The sequence below is a fragment of the Cololabis saira genome, chromosome 21 (genome assembly GCF_033807715.1).
Source record: "Cololabis saira isolate AMF1-May2022 chromosome 21, fColSai1.1, whole genome shotgun sequence".
Classification (NCBI taxonomy): domain Eukaryota; kingdom Metazoa; phylum Chordata; class Actinopteri; order Beloniformes; family Belonidae; genus Cololabis; species Cololabis saira.
Genome location: NC_084607.1, coordinates 16,675,810 through 16,698,343, shown reverse-complemented (window position 1 = coordinate 16,698,343; position 22,534 = coordinate 16,675,810). Strand labels below are relative to the sequence as shown.

General features: G+C 43.1%; 1 protein-coding gene across 2 annotated transcripts in view; it reads right to left on the bottom strand.

The window, feature by feature from the left end:
• Positions 1 to 22,534, bottom strand: part of plcl5 (phospholipase C like 5) — an 84,579-nt gene that overhangs the window by 23,475 nt on the left and 38,570 nt on the right. For both annotated transcript variants that reach the window (XR_009770759.1, XM_061712767.1), the window contains exons 2-3: positions 9,969 to 12,455; positions 3,699 to 3,902 (exon numbers count right to left, since the gene is read on the bottom strand). Coding sequence is in view for 1 of the 2 variants with exons in the window: in XM_061712767.1 (XP_061568751.1) it covers positions 3,699 to 3,902; positions 9,969 to 12,455 (2,691 nt within the window). In the remaining variant the exon portion in view is untranslated. The remainder of the gene's footprint in view (positions 1 to 3,698; positions 3,903 to 9,968; positions 12,456 to 22,534) is intronic.

Genomic DNA, 22,534 nt, shown 5'->3' with positions numbered 1-22,534 from the left:
AGAAGCATGTTCAGCCAGTGCTCTTCAACCCTGGCCCTCAGGACCCACCGTCCCGCATGTTTTACATGTTTCCCGGCTCAAACGCACCTGACTGGATCACCATCAGCTTGTCATTTGAGGCTACGCAGGTCAATCAATGGCCCACTAATTAGAGCCAGGTGTGTTTGAGCAGAGCAACATCCAGGTCTGCAGTTGATACCAGGTGTGGAGCTTTTTGGCACCTGTTTGACTGACGCTACCAGTAGTCCAAGTAGATCTAAATGCAAGTAAAGGAAGCCATGCATTCAGATAAAAAGAAAAAAAACAACACATGAATTGTTGCAGCTTTTACTCTTGCAACGGGAGAAAGGACGAAGCGAGACGTTTGCTCAAATTGAACTCTTTAGTGAAAATAAAGGGTCAGTAAATTATTACAGCGTGTGCAGCTATTCAAAAAAGGTACAGCATCTTCTTCCCGCAACACCAGACTCTGACGTCATCACGTTCGCTTCCTGTATTTGCTTCGCAAAGCATCATGGCAGAGCATTAATGTCCTCTCAACCAAATAAACTGAAAATGAGATAATTCTGGTTTTAACTTAAAATGTACACATCTCTTTTAATGAATTATTATCTTATAACTTTAACTTATTTATTCTCCAACAAAACCCATTTTAACAAATATGCTCTCAAATAAATTCTCAACATGAATCTCAAAAAAGAGGCAGCAAAATTGGTGTGGACAAACTGACACTTTGGTTCAATCTTTTCCATTTTTTAGTTATTTTTTTAACTCTTTTACTAGTACTCATAGGTCTTATTTTACCTCTTTGAATGGTTTTATTTATTCATGTCCATTTAAACCCCCTTCCAACTGATTCCATCTCATTTTAATAATGTAGTATTCCTGTTTGTATCAACATCTAATCTTTGCTTCGACAGCTCTGTGCTACACCAACGCAGAGCACACGGCGCGGCCGTGATGCCGTCGTGAGCCCTTCGGACTTCTCTGTCACTCTATTTCGCCGCGGTGCAGTACCCCCCCCCCCCCCCCCCCCCCCCCCCCCCCCCCCCCCCCCCCCCCCCCCCCCCCCGCAGGAAAAAAACTGAAAAGACTTCAGTTTTGTCCTGGTTAAGCTGTAAGAAGTTATCTGCCATGCCATCCATGACTTAATCTCCTAAATACAGTCTAAAAGAACTAATTGGTTCTTTGTCATCAGGAAAGTTGTGTATCATCAAATCCCACGTATACTGGGACCGTACAGAGGTGAGAAGTGGCAGAGATTTTTGCATAGAACAAAAACCATGCCTGGTATGATCCTTCAACATCATCAGTGAGGCCTGATGAGGAGCAGCTGGACCAGAGCGGCATCACTAAGGAGGAGGCTAATGAAGTTTCACGCTCCTGTGGGAGACAGGAAGTGAACTGTCATACTGGGGTGCACGAGAGTGTGCATGTCGTTCTTCTCCTGCTCAGATGATGAGAACTGATTTTAGCGTTGCAAATTGAACATATTTTGGTGAGCCCTCTTGCTGGAACCGCGGTCGAATCAACAGATCTGTTTTCTTCCGATGTAAACTCAGATCCAGCGTACACGGCTCCGTATATTTGATTCATGCTCCGTAAGACAATAGAAAATACAACGTTCTGAATGCAAAATGCGGTCCAAATGTCAGGGTGACTGTACAGCTTCAGTGTGCATGTTCTGTATACCCACATTTGTACAACTGTGCGCTCGTCTGACTTGACCTCCGGAAACAGAGTTCCATTGACATTTTGCTCAGTTCAGGGTTATAACATTCGCTGGCTACAACCCACATGTGGGTCACTGGGGACGTACACTTCACCCTGACAGTCTGCAATAAATGGTCTGGTGTTGGCAGCCATGCTCCTATGAAGTCATTAGCTATCACCCATGTATATATGCACACACACACATACACACACACACACACACACACAGCACTCTCTGTTCTTGAGCAGAGAGTGTGGCAGCAGGCCAGTCTTAGGAGAACAAACGCTCCTTTGCAAACCAGGCATCAAACGTGAAGCTTCGAGTTGAGACTATAGGTCAGTGTTTAGGCTGTTGTTTTAGCCCTAAAACTGTAAAACTTTCACATAAAGATACACAATAATACCACAAGATGCAGGAGGTCTGCAGCGGGAGGAATGAAGGATTTATTGCATGATATGAAACTTGGATTAAAAAGCTAATGGAAGTTATTTACCAGCACATTTGCGATAAGCTTGATGTCATAAAAGAAGAATAAATGGAATAAAGATAACGCGCAGGTGCAAGCTGCAGATAAAATGCTTTTAAAGTGTACGATATGTTCTATGAAGCCTAAAGTACAAGATCTTGAAAGCCAATAGTGTCGTCCGCGGGGAGATGTCAGCACTTTTGACCTGAGCACCATGAATGCTGCATCAGCTTCATCAGCTCTCACCAAACCTCACAAGAGGGAGGACGATGGGAGTAGACAGAGGAGATGAGAATTAAATACCGTCCTTCAATCTCCTTTCGAGGAAGGTGAGAAGATGGAGAAGTGGAATTACATTTTAGTCGCTGCAGCATGAAGGTCAGTTAAGCCGGGCATACACTGTGCGATTATCGGCCCGTTTTGAGACGATTTTCCAGTCGTGAGACTATTTTTTGGATCGGGACGGATTTTGACCCAATCGTTGCTCATGCCTCGTGCAGTATATGTGGGGTAACGACGAGAGATTAACACCTCACGACGAGCTCCCGATCACGAATCGTGAGGTCGCAAGAAAATCAAGCGTGTTGGAAATCCTGGTCGCTCCTCGTGAAGGAATCACAGTTGAAGCAGCTACGACCCGATAGGACTCATCCTTTCGCAGAGAGCATGCGCAATCTCTGATGTCACGTCAAAAACTATTATTTGTAGTTTAGGTGTTGCAAATTCACATTACAAATCATGTTTTAATAGCAGAAAAAAAGAACGCATTTCCCACGTACGGTGCGGGTCGCCGCGGTAGGCTCTGCGTCGGTGTAACGCGGAACCATAAATCAGCCTTTAGTGCGCGCTCTGCGCTGTTCTGAACACAAAGAAGTGTTCATTTTGCTGGGACTTCGGATCCCTCTGCCGAGACACAACTTTTGCGGTATGCGTTCATTGTTGTGTCTAAAAATGATGCGCAGTGCCCACCCAATCAGAAACGGTACAGATATTTTGGGATTTTTTTTATATAGTATATAAAAAAATAAAATTCCCCATATCCTTTGATTGGGTGGGCAGGACGCACGTTTGGGTGGGCACAGCCCACCCCTGCCCCAAAACCGGCCTTGAGTTCCAGTACACAGAGGTCCGACGGGAGGATTATGATCGTATAGTGTGAGCAGACGGGTTGCATCCGAGCATCGGGTCGTACAGCGTGAGACCATAAATCGTGGGCCGTGAACTTTTGAACTCCACGATCTAGTCGTGCAGTGTGAGATGGGGCAGTCTCAAACGATTTAAAATATTGCACAGTGTATGCCCAGCTTTAGTTTGGATCATGTCTAGAAGACTTGTAAAACTTATCCGGTTTGGCATACACACGAAAAGTTTGCTAAATGTTTTTCTACTTAACTGGTTCATTTCAATTTGACTAAATGAAATGAAAAATCAACTGAAATAATATGTTTCAGCTGCAGCGTGATGCCGCCTGTTTGCATGACTGTATCAAGCTAAACTGTGTGTACGCTGGTAATTTACCATGTCGTAGGCGTTGAGTACTTTGCGCAGAAGCTCAGGAACAGGACCCTGAGCTTCCATGGTTGGGTAGGTCTCGCTCAGGTCCACCGTTACCCTCAGCGATCGCTCACTGTTCATCAGCCAGGTGGACACAGTCAGGATGCACTGCTTCATGTTGGCTGCAGGAGTCAGGCCGCAGAGCTCCTTAAAGGACACCATGGCATTCTGGGAAGGAAATACACACAGAAAAAGAAAAGGAGGATTATGTTGAGTGAAGTTCTACACTGCAAAACTGATAAAAATCACATGATTTCAGATTTTTGACTGACTGGTATTGGCCTATTTTAGTACTGGCAATTAAAGCTGAGAAAACTGATTATTTTTCCTTTATTTGAAACAGTTTTTAAAGGGGAAAAAATATATATATATTTTTTTATTTCAATTTCCGTCAGTCAACATATGAGCATTGAAGCATCACTGGGAGGGGTGTCGTGGACGTTTTTTATTCAGTATAACATAGAAGAGAAAGTAATTTGCACAAACTGGAAGGGAAAAAACTATCTTGCAGAGGAACAACAACCAAAATACTTGTGACAACAACCTAATCCAACACTTAAAACAGCACCACCCTCCTAAACATCCTCAATGATATGACTCTGACAAAGGCTAGAAATAAATCTGGTACATCGCACATCTTTTCTTTTGTTGGGTCTCCTGCTAGGTTATTCTCTCGTTTTTATCTTCATTTGATCATTTAAAAAGAAAACAAAAAAACAAAAACATTACAGTGTGACATAATCAACAACGCAGGACCGCCCACAGACACAGCTGCCTGTTAATCTCAAAACAAACCTGATCATTTAAAAAGGAGTCAATAATCTGCCCGATTAATCCTCATGTACCCATCGAGGTTGAGAAATCATACTTTAACTCCTAACAAAATATTGTTTTGAAGAAGATATTAAAAAATAATATTAATCGAGACTAATTGTACTGAAATGCTTGTAAAATTATGCATTTCCAATGCTGCCAGTTTGCTCGTGAATCAGCCAAACTCCCTGCAGCTGATCTTTTTCTTTTCTTAGTTTTTTCCACACCAGTTGGATATCTTCCTGCACCATCTGCAAATGTCAAGCTTAATAATAATCGAGAATCAAGAAAAAAAACACGGGGATCAGTGAACATTTTAAATCTCTACGGCTGGATAAATATAGAAATATCTTCCAGAACATCTTCTGTTATCAAATCTAAACCCAAGACTGGATTGTATTCTTCATCAGAAGCAGCTGATGCTCAGGTAGAACATCTAAGATTCAAGAGTCATGTCTCCCATTGTACTGTAAGTGTCTCACATAAAAGCATCTGCTCAAGTCGCAGAAAGCAGCAGCCAGATCATTTGAATATATTTTGCGGTTCTCTTGAACCTTCAGAAAACAAAAAAAGCTACATTATTCATCTCGTTTCTGGCAAGTTCTCATAAACCATCCATCTGACATAAACATTTACGCCTCCAGTCATAAGTATTGTGTCATATGCTGGCAGCACTGCTCAACAGCAGTTTGTTCACCTAAATTCAGCTTCATCTAGAGTGGGCTCCGAGCCCGATTCTCCTTCTGCTTCACTCTTCACAGTTCCTCTGCCAGTGTGCGTTCCAGCCCACAGTTGCCACATGTCTTGGTTCAAAGTCTCTGTAGCTCTAGAGACTATAACACTGCCTCTCACGGTGTTAGGCTGCTTCTGTCAGCAGGAGCTTTCAGCACCCAAACCCCACTGCTGGGACAGGATAAGGTAAGGGATGAAAAAAGGGACTGATGGAGAAACTCTTAAAAAATGAGTTTTGTGTGGAATGGGACGTCAGGATGTGAAAGTGAGACCCAGATTATAAGCTATTTATAGATTTCCTTTGCAGTTTTGATGGAAAACTTGAAAGGCGGGGTAAGTGATTTCTGGACGTTGTGTTATCCGTGGACATTCGAACGAAATATCAATAAAACCAACTTTGCTTCCAGTTTATGAAGACTTTTTCTTTCTTTTTACCGTATTTTCTGGACTATAAGCCGCACCTGTATATAAGCCGCACCCGCTCTATTTAAAAAAAAAAACAATAAAAAAAAGATATACAAGCCGCACCTGTATATAAGCCGCACCCGCTCTATTTAAAAGAAAAGATATGCAAGCTGCAGATATTTATGTTGTTAGATTAGATATTTACTACATGTACAGAAGGATTTTGAACTGTAAATGATGTACATGTTTGTACCTAACTAGATCCTTTCCTAACAGTGTCTTTTAACACGGCAGCAACTTTGCTGATTAAAACGGGACAGAACCAAGAGAAAATAACCGAGAAAAATAAATATCTATTTATCTGTTTGAAATCTGCTTCTACCTACTTCTATCTGCTAAAGAAGAAGTAGCGTGTTCTTCTTTGCATTTATTTTGTCTTAGTTTTTATTCTAATTCCAGTTAGCACTCCCCCTAGCGGTTGAAGAAAAATCCACAGAATAGCCGCACCTTTGTATAAGCCGCATGGTTCCAAACCTATGAAAAAATTAGCGGCTTATAGTCCAGAAAATACGGTAATTCACTCAAGTAACAAAAAGGGTTCTGCGTTAAAAATCGCATAGAATCCCTTATCCTAGCTTTAAAGGCTGGGTAGGGGATGCTGGAAAGACCAGTATGAGTTTGCAAGTTTCTGAAAACACATAAAAATGGCAACAATTTTCCTTCAGACTTGCCTCCGAAGACACACCTCCAAATACACGAACACGCACCTGGCTGTTCACTGAAGGAAGATAATTGGACAAATAATTGGATGGTTTTCGCGGTAGAAACTCGTTGCTGTCAGGGGTGATTAAAATGTTTGGTTTGAAGTAAGAGAATTGAATCAACATTTGCAACAGATTTTTCACATTTTACTCAAAAAAGATGTAAACGTCTGCAAGAAACTGCCCAGGAAGAAAGCTACATCTGAGGGATTTCTGGGTGATTACTGCCTTTGATTTCAGCAGATTCAACATTTTAGGATAACCGATGCAACTTTTGATTTGATCTGTGAGGCAATAACTCCTCTTGTTGAGGTCGATAGTCATATTTGCTCTTTCTGCATATCAGGAAATAAACCGTGGTTCTATTGCAAAAAAAAAAAACACCCCCAACTGATCCCAGTGCAAAACATATTTTTGTGAACTGAATGTGCTTCCATTCATGTATTTTGTCTTTGCAATTCCAATTTCAGTCAATCAAACGTTATTTGCACAGCATGAAGTGTTTTTACAGTTTTAAAAAGGAAGCAATATTAAAGTGAAGGAAAAAAAGGCCTCTTTAATTGTACCACTAAACGCACACTGAGGAAACCAGTTTGGTGGAAAGCACAGGCAACACAAGAAAGAGAAAGAAAAACTATTTAGAGAGAGCAGTATTGGGAATCAATCCACGCACTCAGCACCAGCTGTCTCCCTGGGTGAGACCTCCAGGCGTGCACAAAAATCCTCCTACATTAGAGGATGTGCTACTGCTGTGAGGCCCAAACTTCCTGTAAACAAAGAGGCTGGCCATGGGAAACCAGCATCTGTATGCAGAACCTCACCAGCAGTTCGCTCCTCTTGGATCACAGGACACAGTTCTAGAGAATGATACGTTGGCGGACTGAAAGCTGGAGTCGGACTGCATGCATGTGCGTAGGCTTTGAGCACGCACGGCTGTGTGTGTTTATGTCCCAGCGTGGTCTGAACTGGAGTTATTAGCAGGCTTTGTATAATTCCTTGCATGTGTGTATGGGACCACATCCATAAATGTCTTTTGATAATTATTGTGCAATAAAAGCAACACTGTTTCCAAGTCACAGTGTTATAAAACCCAATGAGAGGCTTGTGTTTTTAATTACTCCCTCCCCCCCGCTTTATTCTCCCTCCAACATTCCCCAAACGAGAGCTCCGTGTCTGGTTACAACCCTGCTTTTGTTTCCGTTTGCCCAGTTCTCCGTTTCTCCTTCTGCTTCTGTTTCTGCATCGCTCTCTCCTCTCTGGCCCACCGCTCTAATAGTGATGGCAGAGAAATGTTTTACAGAATATAAAAAGCCAGAAAACTACACGGCTGGCATAGCTCCTCCACCTCAATCCACATTTTAAGGGCTCACTGGGCGCTCGAACACCGGGAGGAAAAAATTGATCCGCTACCTTGATCTACACAGGAAACCTGGCTACTTATCATATCTGTCCTTTCGTTAGTGTTCATGAAACCACGCAGTCTTTTTTATTTTTCAAAGGCAGCCTTGAAGCTTTGTTTATGGAGGGGAAAAAAGGAGTCTTGAAAGAGCTTAATGAGGTGAAATAATTGAAACATCTAAAAGTGTGTGCCTGTGCACTCCTTTCTTTACTGCATGTCGCGATATCACACAAAAGACATGCTCTCATATTATTATCGAAGCAGTTGGGGATTTTGGGGGCGTTTTGCTGTCCAGGTGCCTCCAGATTGGGGGCACCAGGATCCACACAGCTGGCCCTCACCAATGATTCATATAGTTTTACATATGAAAAGGACGCCCTTTATTCTACCGTCATATATTCCCTTTTGTAGCGTCCCTCTCAACTTCACTACGTTCATTTAAATCTTCATTTCAAAAAGAGAAATTTGCATTTCACACCTGAGGAGAATGCAGCTCGGCGAGCGCTGCCGGCGTTATTTGATCAGGTTACCGTGGCCTCATACTCAATCACCTCGCCACATTTTTCAGGCAGGCCCATAGATTAGATCCTGAAGCCATTTGTTATGAGAGATGAGTTATAGCACAGAGAAGAGTCTTATCTGTGACACGTAGCAGGACTGTGATTAATTCCAAATTTAGTATTAGTTAGCCAATTGGAGTTTTATAAAAAGTAATGATGTTTAATTAGTTTGAGTCAGCTTTGCAGGACTGGCAGACATTTCCTGTCATATTAATTTTTTCACGAGCTGCCTGACACCAAATGCACTTTGAGGTCCACCATATGTTGGTGTGACCCTTTTGGACGATCCAGAAAGGTGTCATTATAATATTTAGATTTTTAAAATAAAGGTTTTTAAAGAGGCCGTCATCAGAATACAACCACTTCAACAACATCAGCATGCAAGACTGAATCCCACGTCATGTTTATTGACTTGCCTGCGTATTTAGTTTAATCTTTAGTCTTTTGTTTGCTGAACCATTAGAGAGATGTCCTGCTCACTTTTTTTTCTAACATGTCTTTATAACCTAGATACAAAGACAGGGATGCGTCACATGCTGCTGTTTTCAGTATTACTTTGAAAAAATATATACTTTTTCACTATTTGATTGCATGTCCTGGATTTTATCTTTTGCACTGTCTGCACCGAGGTTAAGTTCAGAGTGAAGTGTTTATTCGATTCTCTGTATCTCTGGTACATAACTGCAGGAATAACAATAAGGCATCTTGAATCATGCATCTGTAACTTCTGGAGAAAAGTACATAAACCTGTTTTTTTCCACTTTAATTTCCTTTACAATGATCATCCACATAGATTTCAGAGATCAGATTAAACTCAAATATGAGAATAATATAGGACTAATTTTCTTTGTGAGACCCTTCCAGTGGGAATTGATCCAGAAAAAGTCACTCCATCTTTCCATATCTGGGAAGGGTCCAGGTATGTTCAACTGGAAGTAGGCCCTGAGAAACGCCCAGAGAACATTGGGGAGATTATATCTCTTGACTGCTTTGGGAGGACCTCAGTTCACCGAGAAGAGCTGGCCTGTCTGCTCAGGTTCCTGCCCCCGTGACCCAAACACGGAGTGTTGAAGTCAATAATGGATGGATTGATGGCTTCTAGGTGCGCACTTAATATTGAATTATACAAGATTTCAACCATTTGCACTAAATTCATCATATTTCATGTTTGATAGATGTCTGTTCTTTCAGGAAACATTTACTGCACATTGAGAGACTGACACAAGTTCGTCTGGGATAGCGCCACCATCTTCAGCGAAGCATCTGTTACAAAATCTATTTTCTGCAATGTTGCACTGGCAGATGTACCTTTTAGTCCTTCAAAACAGAATGAACTTAATGCATAATGCATATCCAAGCCAAGCCATCAAAACACCCACGTAGCCAACCTGTCCTGATCAAGTCAGAATTAAGTACTTTCTGAGGAATTAAACCTAAAATTTAAGATATTACAGTTAAATACATATATGAACACAGTCCTCAAAGAGTTATTTTTGACTTGTATATTGTAATATATGTGTTATATATTGTGTCACATAGGTATTTTATGTATGTAGTTCCTTACCTGCACATTTTCTCTGAGGTCAGTGGCCTCTCTGAGGGGCTGCGTAGAAGCCCTGAAGAGCTCATCCACCACTTTGATCCCCGTGGTCTTTGTCGTGGTATACTCTCGAGCCTTCCTACCCTTCCTCACAGATAAACCCCTCTTATGTGCCTTCCCACCACCCCGCCTGTTGGTAATGGCTACATGAACAAACAGTGTGGTGTTGGGTAGGAACTCTCCCGTAAGAGATTGCAGAGGAACATGTCTATAGCCTGGCTGTAGGCACTCAAATGGGATTGTGTACTGGCCAATGAACTCATCTCCAATGTAGTCGTCATCCAGAACCACAAAGCGTAAAACCGCAAGTTCTGGTAAGTTTATCTGGAATTCAAAGCTCTCATCAAAAATAGGGTTGTCCCCATTTTGTGACACAGTCTTGGTTCTTTGCTCAGCACAGTCAGCTGGTATGCCATGGATTTCCACATATATGTAGGGCTCTACCACATCACCCTTAGCAGCAGAGCCACGAGGCTTGGGCAGATTTTGCCCACTGATGATCTTGATGTGGAGAAGCTGTGCAGACACTCCTGGCAGGGAGTCCCGAGCATTGGCACTAAAGTAGGAAACCTCTTCCCTCATGATGGCCGGCCGTAGAACATAACCGCAGTTACCATTCTGCCTGAACCACCCGAGGTTGAGGTCCATCATCAAGCCTGGTGTCTGGTAGTTCATGGCAACAATCTGGCAGCCGCACTTCCAGAAATCCTGGGGGTTCATGTTGCTGGCATCAATCCTCATAGGTGTGGGATACACCCTGGAGATGAAGCGTTTGTTATAATAGACAAATTCCTCTGGAAACTCATTGGCAAATCTGTTTGCATCTACCTCATTGAAGGAGCATATCTCCCAATATTTTTGGTCCCTCTTTGATGTCTCAAAGTCTCTGAAGTGTACTGACTTACAGAGAGACACGAGGTCAGATAATTCCCTACAAAGCCTGAGCTTCTTACAGCCAAGGCCATTCAGATGATCCTTCTCATCTGCTCCAACTCTGCGGGACATTTCCAGACCTTCTTCCTCATCCGTCACGTCCCCCTCAGCATCAGTGCAGCTAGGCGGCAGCTTTTTACCCTTAAGGAGGATTTTACCTTTTAGCGTCTCAGGAGAGGGCAGGTAGTTTTCTTCTCTGTTGGGGGATTCAACATGCAGCTTGTCCCCGAGAATCTTCTTCATGTGTTGTGCCATGACCCTCTGCTGGAGGATACAGCAGTGTGTCACCAAGCAGAGGATCAGAGGATACTCGGAGCTTTCAAAAGCATACTGGTTTATAATGTCCAGTACTTTTGAGAAAATCAGCTGTGATGCCACAGAACTGCCTACATACACGACTGGTTCGTTATCAGGGCCATCCCAAACTATGACCTCAATGCTGCGACAGCCCATCCTGAGACCTCGGATGTAGCTGCTGATGTCTGACGAACCCCAGAAATGGTCATCAAGAAGAGAGGCATTATGTGAGGAGTTAATGTAGTAATGGGAGAGAGGCTGGGTCATATCCTGACACACACGTTTGTGCTGGGGGTCAAAAATGTGGCATTCAGAGGACAGGAGGTAGTGTGTGAAGCCATCAATGGAGAGGTAGCCCCTTTCTCTGCCCTCGGCAGATGGCTCAAATTTCTGAACAATATCTCTGCACATTTCCTCTGTTACACCCTCCACACCTTGTTCCACCTCCACAAACATCATGAGATCCTTACTGTCCAGATACTCCTTGTTACTGGAGAACTGAACCAGCAGGAAGAAAATCTCTGGTCGTGTGCAGAGCTCACAATAGGCCTCCATGAAAATGTCCGTATTAATAGCCTCTCCATACTGGTCTTTAGCTTTCTGAAGTTCTTTGAATTTCAGTTCTATCCTCGACTCTTTCATTCCTGGATTGAGTCCCTTGATTATCTGAGTGGCTCTGAACAGGTCTATATGTCCTTCCTTTTCTGTATCTGCGAGCTCAAACACTGAGCCAATCCAAGACGTCCGCAGGCTTGGTTCGCTGGGTTCCATCATGTCCACGGTGTGGCGGCCATAAGACACCAGATATCTTAGGCCCATGACCCATGAGCTGACAACATCTGCCGTGCTGGCTACCAAATCCAAAGACTCATAGTTATCCCCATAGATGATTGAGAAGGCACATTCATCGGGGAACTGATCTGAGAGCCCATTGCTGCGCAGAACAGGAGTTTTCTTTCCCAGTCGGACCTCCTTTATGCTCTTGATTTCCAGTTTGGCCTTCTCCGAATCCTTTTTGGTTGGCTCCCAACGGAGCCAGTGCATGTCTGGATCGAGAAGAAAGTAGCGGCTGTACATGCGCGAGTTGGAGCGCACCTTCTTCATCTCACAGCCCTCCATCATGAATGCCATGCAAGCAGCGGTGCTGTTGATCTTACGATCACTTGGCATGGAGCTGAAGGACACCGTCTTCTTCCTCACTTGCCTCTGTTTTGATCCATCCTGGAGACAGAAGGGGGGGGGAGGGCAGAGAAGGTTTTGTTGTTTACACATTGAATTAAAGACAGCAGGAGCAGTGAATACTAAAGTAATGTCATGATTTAAAGAAAAGGAAAAGCGTTTCGATTCATTTGAGAGCAAAAGCAGAAAGAAATGTGATTTTTTTTCTTCGTTTTTTTATTACTCTTAAAAGATAGAAAATTATACACACATTTCAACTGTAAGTACATCTGAACTCCTGACCATACAAATATGAAAGGACTGCGTTCATGGTCTGCTACTCTATTCCCATTATCAGCTTCTCAGTGGTAACTGGTCTGGTCTCTGCTGTATCTGCCACTGAGCCAACATGATCTGGTTTATTTACGTAAGAGTGGGATGCAATCGTGGATGGACACCATGCAGGAGCTTATTTGACATCCTACTGTGAAAACTGATTAAAAATTAAACTTCCTTTTGCACTGTGAAACAAATCTATGACCCCCCCACCCCCATAGTTTCAGTGAGAACTGCTTGCTTATATGCTTATACAAAGGCTCCTTTTTCCAATTATTCTGCTCAGATTATTTATTCCAAACCTTTGTGTTAAACCATAGTAACCTCCGGGGTCTTCCCTTATGATGAATTGAAAAATACTCTAGCCTGCATGAAGTCCAGTTGCCATAATGAGAGGGTAGGAGACAGAGGATATGATTTCCAGCTTGGCTCAAGACACAGTGGTCTCATTTCACAAACAAAGTTAAGGGGTTTAAAATTGGTTTCATGTTACCTTTTTACTGCAAATGAGATTTGCTGATTAAATATTCATCCTGTGGGCCAGTTCTCATGAATGCATTTCTTGCCAGCCTGTTTCAAAGACACAATAATATTTGCTGCAATCCTGACAAGACCTCCAAAACAATCAGCATGCAGAGAAAGTAGTAAAAGATGCACCAAACTACCTGTACTGACATGGCTGACTTTTGCAGCCTTTAGGTCTGTTGGCCTATCTGGAAGAGAGCAGACAGCACTGCCCTATTTTCATACAGGGCTGTGCTTAGCTAGATCGCCTGAATTCAGATGGCCCGATTTGGGCCTTGGAAACTGGGCTTGTTGAATAATGTATATCCCAGAGAACAGTCCAATAAAATCAAACTTAAATTGTCCCTGCCCTCTGCCCAGTGGCTGTCCGTATAGGTCTGATGGCTTTTCCTTGAACAAAGTCCAACTCCAAACACAGTTTAACCTCAGTGCAACATCCCGGGGAAATCCATCTTCCACCTGATGGCCAGAGGCAGATGACGCCTGCAACTCATCAGGATTAATGAGCACCACTGGATGCAGGGCTGAGGAAATGACAGGATCATCACTCTCTGGTTTTGCTCTTGTTTTATGACCATGCTCCCCCTTCCAAATATTTTAGCTGTCAATTTTATTTCATATCTGTAAATCATGACAATTGTTAAAAACAAAAAATGTTTTTTTTTTTTTTTTTTTTTACTTTTTGAAATGAAATATGTTCATCCCTAGATATACCATGGTAATCTTACACCAAATACTCTGTTTTGAGTCACCAGTATTTGTTTTGAAGCTTCTTTTTCTTCGTACTGTGTGAATAATCAGGCTCAAAAAACACCAACCTTAGGCTATGTCAATCATAGTTAGCCTTTTTAGCATAGCAGACCAACATAGCAGACCAGCCCACAGCCAGTTAAAGTCATCTGTGACAAAAATTGATAGCAAAAAAGCAACCTTGCTCTATCCTTATGTGGTACAAAAACATTCACCTCTGTACTGCTAAGATAGATGCGCCCCCACTGGTCAGTCGGTGAACTGCAGGTTTCCTAAACCACTTCAATGGATTCAACCAAGCGCTCGGTAAGGACTTGCTAGTGCCTAATACAATCCAAATCTTTGGATTTTGTTTGGAAACAGAACAAAAAAGAAAGTTTATCTTCTTGTTTGCAAACTCAACCGGATGCACAACTACACTGGCAGGACTGCTGGGGGAAAGTAGGTCTGAAAGCAGATGCAATGAGAGGCACTGCGAAAGAACATCAAATCAGGTCTGATTGTTCCCATTTTCAGGGAAGCATTGTAGCTGCAGAGGGTCAAAGGGTGTGAGGGTAATCTAGTTTCTCATTAACATGCTGTTACAATTAGCTGGAAAGCCAGACAGGATGAGCAGACTGTTTCTCTCTGTCTTCAACCAAAGACAAGCAAGCTAACTGTGGATTTTACATTATGACAGCAACATTTTTGCAGGAGACATTAAGGGAAACGATTTGTTGCTCCTATGTTTAGTGATACTGAAAAAAAAATATTCTTAATATCATGAACATATCTGCTACTATATCTGCCCCTTTGTTCTCCTATTTGTGTTTTTCTTCCCAGTTTGTTTTTCTGTCACCATTTTTTCACAGCCCCCGGAGCCATTCCTGGTGGACCTGTCAGTGTTTCTGTTTATGTTAGTGTGCTTAAACATCTCTGACTCGACAGCCCGTTGCTCCTTCTCCCGCGGTGATTTGACGTGTATTTTAGTAATTGGCCACACTTCCCCCTTTCCTTTTCCTGTGGTGACACTGGTAGCACTGGCCAGGGTTAAACGCTTCCTTATGGAGGACTGGGGACGGGCAGGCTGCAAGACGCCTAAAATCCTCTTAGTGGTGACTGTCAGTTTCCTGTCTCATTCTCTTTTGTTCCACCCTGACACTGAGCATGCATGTGGAACTTAACTCCAGGGAGGCAATTAACGCAACAAGCTCTACGCCAGCAAACAGCAACAACAACGCGTGCATGTTACCTGCATCCCCACTGAATAAAGTATCCCAAAACAATAAGCCTTACATGATCCACAGCTCACAAGGATGCATAACCTTTAAGGAGGTTTTCATATATCATTTTTAAGATTACGATCTTATATCATCTATTAAACCTTCATTTATCTGCTAGTCTCTCCTGCACACCCCAGTCTATCACAAGTCCTTGAATGCTGTGCCATCAGACAGATAAATGCCTCTGGCTCTGACTGCTTGTGGGGCACGCCAGTAAATGTACTTTTACAACACATGCTGAAACAACTGAGGTCAAAAAGGTTCGCAGAAATCCACCAGTGGACTGTCAGAGTTTGGACTAATCAAACCGCTCAGCCGCTCAGCTTGTTTTTGAACACGAGGGCGATGAACGCCATCCTATGTGACATACAGCTCTCCTCACGAGCATGGCCCACTTCCTCCCGGTCCCAGCAAATCTCCAGCCATCGCACCTCCTCATCATGGCTGTGCTTGGCTGCGTACCACTCGTCCTATCATTGCGAGTCTATAACAGGTCCGCAGAAAGCAGCCGCAGTCAGTTCCTCCCGCCCACAGAGCTGAACAGTCGTTTGTGCGTATGCAATGAGAATCAGTGAATAAGGCAACAGGGGGGCGTGAGTAATGATGAGTGAAGAGAGAGCAGCGCAGTGCCCTCTTGATGACATGCTCTCCAAAGATAGAAGTCAGAGTACGCCTGGACGGTTTGCTCATATATGTCTACACAGATGCATGCACCCTGACAGATGAGCAGTCACAGTAAATGCACACAAACATGCCAACCAGTGACATATCGAAGCACACAGGCACGATACAGACATGCTCCCTGCGTTTGGGGTGTTAAAACGGCCCCATCAGACCCCTATCTGGTTTACAGTCTCTGAGACAACATCAAAATCAAAATAGGAGAGAATATATCGCTCCTTTGATCGTCAGATCAATGATTTTCTTCACGCCTGACTGAAATCAGGAACATTTGTTGCATTGTCTTTGTTGTTTTATTTTTTTTTTACTTCTGAATCTTTTTTAACGGATGAAAAGGGTGGGTTAGCCCCCCCTCCCCCCCTCATTTTGTGTGAAACAAACAGTAAAATCTAAAGGAATGACTCACAGCAAAACTAAAATAACAAGGGAAAGTTAAAGTGCAATTATGTGAACTCTCCCTCTCTTTATCTTGCTTTCTCATCAAGCCCAAATTCTTTGTGCCGCCAAGAAGCAGTAAATGTGAAAAATCTGGACTGGTTCTCGACTGTAAAACGTGAAAGATGCAAGATACAAGATAAAGGATAAAAGATATATATAAGATCCAGTTACTTTGTTATTTTTAGGATTTTTTTTCTGAACAGCTTTTATATTCTTACTTTAATGTGTTTATATACAACAGTTCTTTGAATTTCTGGCCTGCAACAAATTAAAAAGAAAACAACATGATGTGATTTCAAACAGGTGATTATGATGATGTTTTGATATAAAGGTAGTAACCAGGACAGGTTAACCTTCAGGACCAAAGGTGAGTGAAGGATTTCCTCTTTCACAGCAAGTACGTGTGAGAAAATCATTTAAATCTTTAAAAAGCCTGATTTTCTAAGAAAAATTCAAATGGATTTGCATATTTCTTCTAAACTATCCATAAAATCTGGAGGAATTTCAGTGCATCAAGGTTATTGACATCTATTCTGTCCCCGAGACTCTACTTGGCCCTATGCGTGTGATTGACTTAAAGGAGCTGTATGTAAGAGCAATAATAAAACGAATCATAAAATGACCCCGATATGTCAACAGACATTTAAAAATCATGTTCATTTCAAATACTTATGTCACTGACAACAGCACTCAAGCCAGGATATTCCAGTTTAAAAAGAGGAGTTGCAGCCCTCAACTGATGTTTATGTTGTCATTTTTTGTTTTGGCCTGAAGCTCCACCCTCCACCTATCTCCCAATCACCAAGTTAGTATTGTTTCTGAAGCTCCACCCTCCACCTATCTCCCAATCACCAAGTCAGTATTGTTTCGGCATCCGGGTTGCCAGCTCGGCTCTAATTATCGCAGCCATGGCAGCCTACGTTCCTGCTGCATTCTGCAGCCTACCTGGCAACCTCTGGTCGGGGGGAGGAGGGGGAGGGTACACGCCGCTCAACAATATTTTGAAAGTGACTGCAGTACCAGTTTTGGCCATTTCTTACGGACGGCTCCTTTAAGTCATAGTGGTTAATATCCCTCGGGTGGAGCAGCATCAAGAATCGTCCATCACCAACAGCTGATATAACCCTGTAGACAAGACATGACTTTGGAAAACCTCTTGTCAAGCACTATGTTACGGAGCTACAGTCAAAAATGCCACGTAAAAGCCGTGTCCAGAAGTGGCGTCGACATCTGTGGACAAATTCGCTAAGTTGGCGACACCGACATCAGCTGCTACTCCAGGTTAAAGGTCACGCCTACTCCCCATTGTTAATGGTAGAAATGTCTGATAGACATAAATCAATGAACAATGTACTTTAGCAAAGTAATAACATACAAGCTCAATATTATCAGTCATGAAATAAAAGTCAGTGTTAATACAATAGTTTGTCACTCCACAGCACTACAGTGCCTCATCCCTATAGATCTAAGGTAGTTATTGCAAATCAATCCCTCTACTAAGATCTTAGGGCAGACATCACTGCGTCTTTAGCAGAAATGATTATTTGTACAAGAAGTACAGAGGCGTAGAGAGCCTGAAGGATAAACTGACAAATAAAAAATGGATAAAGATAGCTGTTTAAATGAGATTAATCTTAACTAAATGTGCTTAGATGCTTTGGCAATGCTGGACAACATCGAAGCCAAAGAAAATCAAATTAAATCAAATTGAAACACTAAATCCCTAAACGAGGGGAAAAGATGTGAGTGAAAGACGGCGATCGACAGATAAACGCAACGCGAGCGGTACTTTGCCTCAGCAACACGATATTGTTTTATGTCATGTCAACAAAGGATCTTAAAGTCAAACACAGAAAATAGAAACAGATAGACAGAACAAAGAGAGACAGATGAAGGAATGAGAGACAGAGGCAGGAAGAAAGTCAGGCCTGTCAGCATTCGTCACGGTAATCTCTCATGTGGGCGACTGCTTAAATTCTCAGCGGCGCATCGTGCAACTCATTGCATTGTCTTAGTGGGATTTTTTTTGTAAGACACGAACATGAAGTGTGAAAAGATTTCCAGAGGGGAAATGAAGTGTGTACAGACATGGATGCGTTTGTCCAAATTGGGCAACTTTTTTATTCCTCCGTGGGCGGCTCTTGTTCCGTCTTGATTGTAAAGGTTCTGTGATCAGATCATACGTGCAAACCTCCCCAAAGTACTCCGAACAAGCCGCAGAGCACCAAAACAGTTTGGACTAATTACTGACCCGCAGCGAGAGGAGAGGTCAATGCCATCGAGCTGTGGAGCCACAGTGAAAAGCAGGACTCTGTTATTGTGCTCCGACGCTGCGATGCCTCTGTTCACCATCAGTCATGACAGCGCTCGATACATTCAGCAGGACATGTCCAGCCTGATGCCCGCCAGCGTCAGGATGTCTTGTGGCCACTCCGTCATTCTGAGCTCGGTCTCCCCGAGTGCCGTCCTCGTGCTTTCCATCTCTTTGTGTCACCGTTGGGGACAATTATTTCCTGCGGAATTCATTTCACAGCGCCGCCGCGGTACATTTAAGCGTCTTTGTGGGCACGTTGGGGCATACGTGTTGCTACGCAGGAGGGATGCGGTGAGAGAAGTCTCATTCAATTCACACTTTCTTCACGGTGAGCATCCTGACGGACATATCAGGCTGCAGGTCTCCTCTTTTCTGCGCGAGGCAGCCAAATGTCAATCACAGCTCACCTTCAGTCTGAGTGATTGCATGAGATTATGTTGGTAAGTCCACGGAGGGTGTGTAACATACTGACAGCGTAATCCTTGCACGTGGTTGTGATTTCGTCTGCTTGTATTATTATTTCATAACTCCTGATTTCCACAATGCACCTCCGGCCCTGATTGCGTCGGTGCTGTGCCGTGATTAAACTAATGCATCCAAAGTCCCAAGATCACAGGAGAGGAGGACCAACACCTAAAACCAAATGCCCCCTTGGCCCCATGGCACAGGGATAATGATACAGTTAAAGCCACACTAACATACGGAACTCATTCTGGAAAGAAAAAAGAAAAAAAACAAACTGGACAGGGTCCAACAGACCTGAAAGTAGAGGCATAGACACAGATTCACTGAGACTCCCGACATTCATGAAGTGTTGGCTCCTAACAGGCCCACTTCCCCCCGAGGTGAGCATCTCTTTAATAAAACACGATTAATTCATTTCTAAGAATTACTCACATTACTTTCATGAGCACTATGTTTTCTCATTTCCTAAAATGGTTTTCTGCCACAGGCGCCGGATCTCAACTGTGCCGAGGATGTGGATAATGTGGAAGACAAGTGGGACAGAATAGAAAGCACCCTCTGGACACTTGTCACGGCTTGTCCTCTCGCGTCTCAGTTTGTGTCTGTCATTTACGTCCCAAATCAATGTCTTTTCATCTTATCCCATTTGTTTGTTTGTATTTGGTCACATCCTTTTACAGTAGAGCACCAGTGACCAGACTGGACTGATATGGCGAACAATTAGGGTGATACCAGTAGTGCACAGAATGTTTCCACCATGTGGGAAATGATCCATCATTTCCTTAATAACATGGGACAGAGGCAGCTGTTTTGAACCTGCTCACAGCCAATTGTCTGCCCGAGCTTCAGGCGTGACAAAAAAGGGGAAGCCGGAGGAATTCTTCTGGGTATATGCACACAAACAGACACAGGATGTGAACATTCGGTCATCCTTTTCTGTTTCTTCTCAGAATCCGTGTAAAAGACTGGAACAGGAAGCGAGGATGTTGCCAGTGCGACGGGACCAAACAGGATCCAGTGAAACTTTTTTTGTGGAGTTTGCACTCCCTGAAGCACGAGACGCTCGCGGTCTGTGGTTTTTCACCGTCACGTTTTGGCTCAGACTGACATGTTTATCAGACTCAGATAGCGGAAAGCGAGGATGAGTGAGAGGCTGATTAACAACAAATGTCACCCCTGCCAGTCCTGTGTCACGGCAGCTCGTGGCATTCACCCCGCACCTCAGATATAATTATTGCTTAAAATGACGGGAAGCCAAAAGATTACACGCTACTCTGCAGCAAATGCACATGTAACATATCAGTGTAAAATAAACAAAAACGTGGTCTTTTTTTATCCCCAGAGATGGGATTTCCGAGAATGAGCCTCAAACTCTGCGTATTCTAAAAAAAGACCAACCCAAGACGACAAGGCCACGAGTTACCAGAAGCTTAATTATTGCCTTTTTATCGTCAATACTTCAGCTTGTCAGTGCGGCCGCACAGACATAACCTTGAAGGCCATCTGCATTGCAGCGGCTGGCGGGGGGAGAGAAGTGCCATCAGAGAGGCTGCACTGCCTCCACTGCTGCTGCTGCAGCAGAGGACACCTCGGATACATTCATCTCCCCTCCCCTTCCTCCCCTACGCCTAACCTTGCTTTTTCCTCATCTCATCTACTCCCTCGGTGGGACAAGCGGGAGGTGGCGATAAAGGCAGGAAAGCGCTGTCCTCTGAAAGATGTGTCCTGTGAATTTGACAGATGCCAACCACTGTTGGTCGTGTCCTTGAGAGCGAGTTTGTCTTCATCCCTGGTGAGGTATGATATTTAGTCTACACCTACGATGTTTGTTTTTTTTCTTTCTCCCTACTACACCTCCTCATATACACCTACACATGTACTGAGTGTGCTCTCGCCACCCACCACATGTGGGTTACTTTGTGTTAGTGGTGGGTCAGTTCGCTCAAACTACCCGTCTCCTCGCGTTGTCACCAAAGAAATGCTTAAAAAAACATTTTTATTATTCTCTAAGAGAGATCGCATCAAAGACTGTTTATTTTATCTGTGATTTCATGTGAGACACAGTAGGTTACCATAACAACACAGTAACATGCGCCCCAACTTTTCATGCACCATAACCAAAAGAAAGAGAAAAAACTGTCCCTTTGTTACAAAAAAGCGAAAATTGACAATGGCAAATACCGCCACTGGTTGCTATGACGAGACAAGCCAGAATATGTTCTGTCCGGCGTGCTGCCATATGCTTTGGGAGTAGACATGACAATAACGTCATTTTTGGGAGAGAAAAAAAGGGCTGAAATTGGAAAAAAATTACAGACCACAAGTCACTAAACTGTAACATCTATGTAAATAAAAAAACAAAAAAAACACCTTCAGGAAAGGACAGTGGTGAAAGCTAATGGATGATATGGCCATACTGCGCAGAAATACACAAACAATCACGAATAATCGAGACATCACCAGCAACTTTTGTTACTGTTTAATCAAAATAATAAAAAATCTCTTTTGGCTCGGACATTTGATTACTTATGACATTATTTTTCACATGCAGTTACGAGACATCAGTAAAATTGTGTGGAACATTTGGAAATCCCCCTGCAGGTGCAGAGCGTACCTGCTCAGATCGTGCAGCACAATGACTGTCCTAACACCCACCGTGCATGTATTTTAAAAATCTGGACAGGCAGAGGTTCGTAGATGCTGAACCAGAGAAAGAAGAGATGGAAGATACAATTGGCAAGCGTTCAATGAAGCCCAGTCACCTGTGGAGGTGCGGAAGACTCTGTGTGGGTAGAAGAGCAGGGCACCTCACTAAAGCGCGGCACACACGGAGCCTTTGGTGAAGGCTATTGTCCCCCCCCCCCATCTCTGCATGTGGCAAAAAATAGGACTACATACTGTATCTGAGTAGGCTTTGATCAATGATGCATTTTCTTTCTGACACATTCCACGCCTGCGTCTGTGAAGCCCACTCAACTCTATAAATAATCCCCATGAGCCTGATCCTTAGCTTGGCTTCTTCTGTCTCGTCGAGAGGCTGGCAAACCGACTCATTTTCCAGGACCAGAGAAGAGAAAGAAAGAAAAAAAAAAACCCTCTGGCTTGGTATCAACACCCGCTATCTTTGATCTGCAGGAAGATGAGCTTTATTACAGAACATTTACCCTCTTCCTTTTTATTAGGGATCATCTTTAAATATCACAATTAACTTTTTAAGCATACGAAGGCCACGGCTTGAATATTTCCATATATCAGAAGGTAACTAAGTATATTTTATAAAGTTTAAACTTCCCCACGGTACTTAAAAGGCTAATATGTTTCAGTCTTTATTAATTTATTAGCATGTTTGGTTCACCTTATAGTTTCAAATA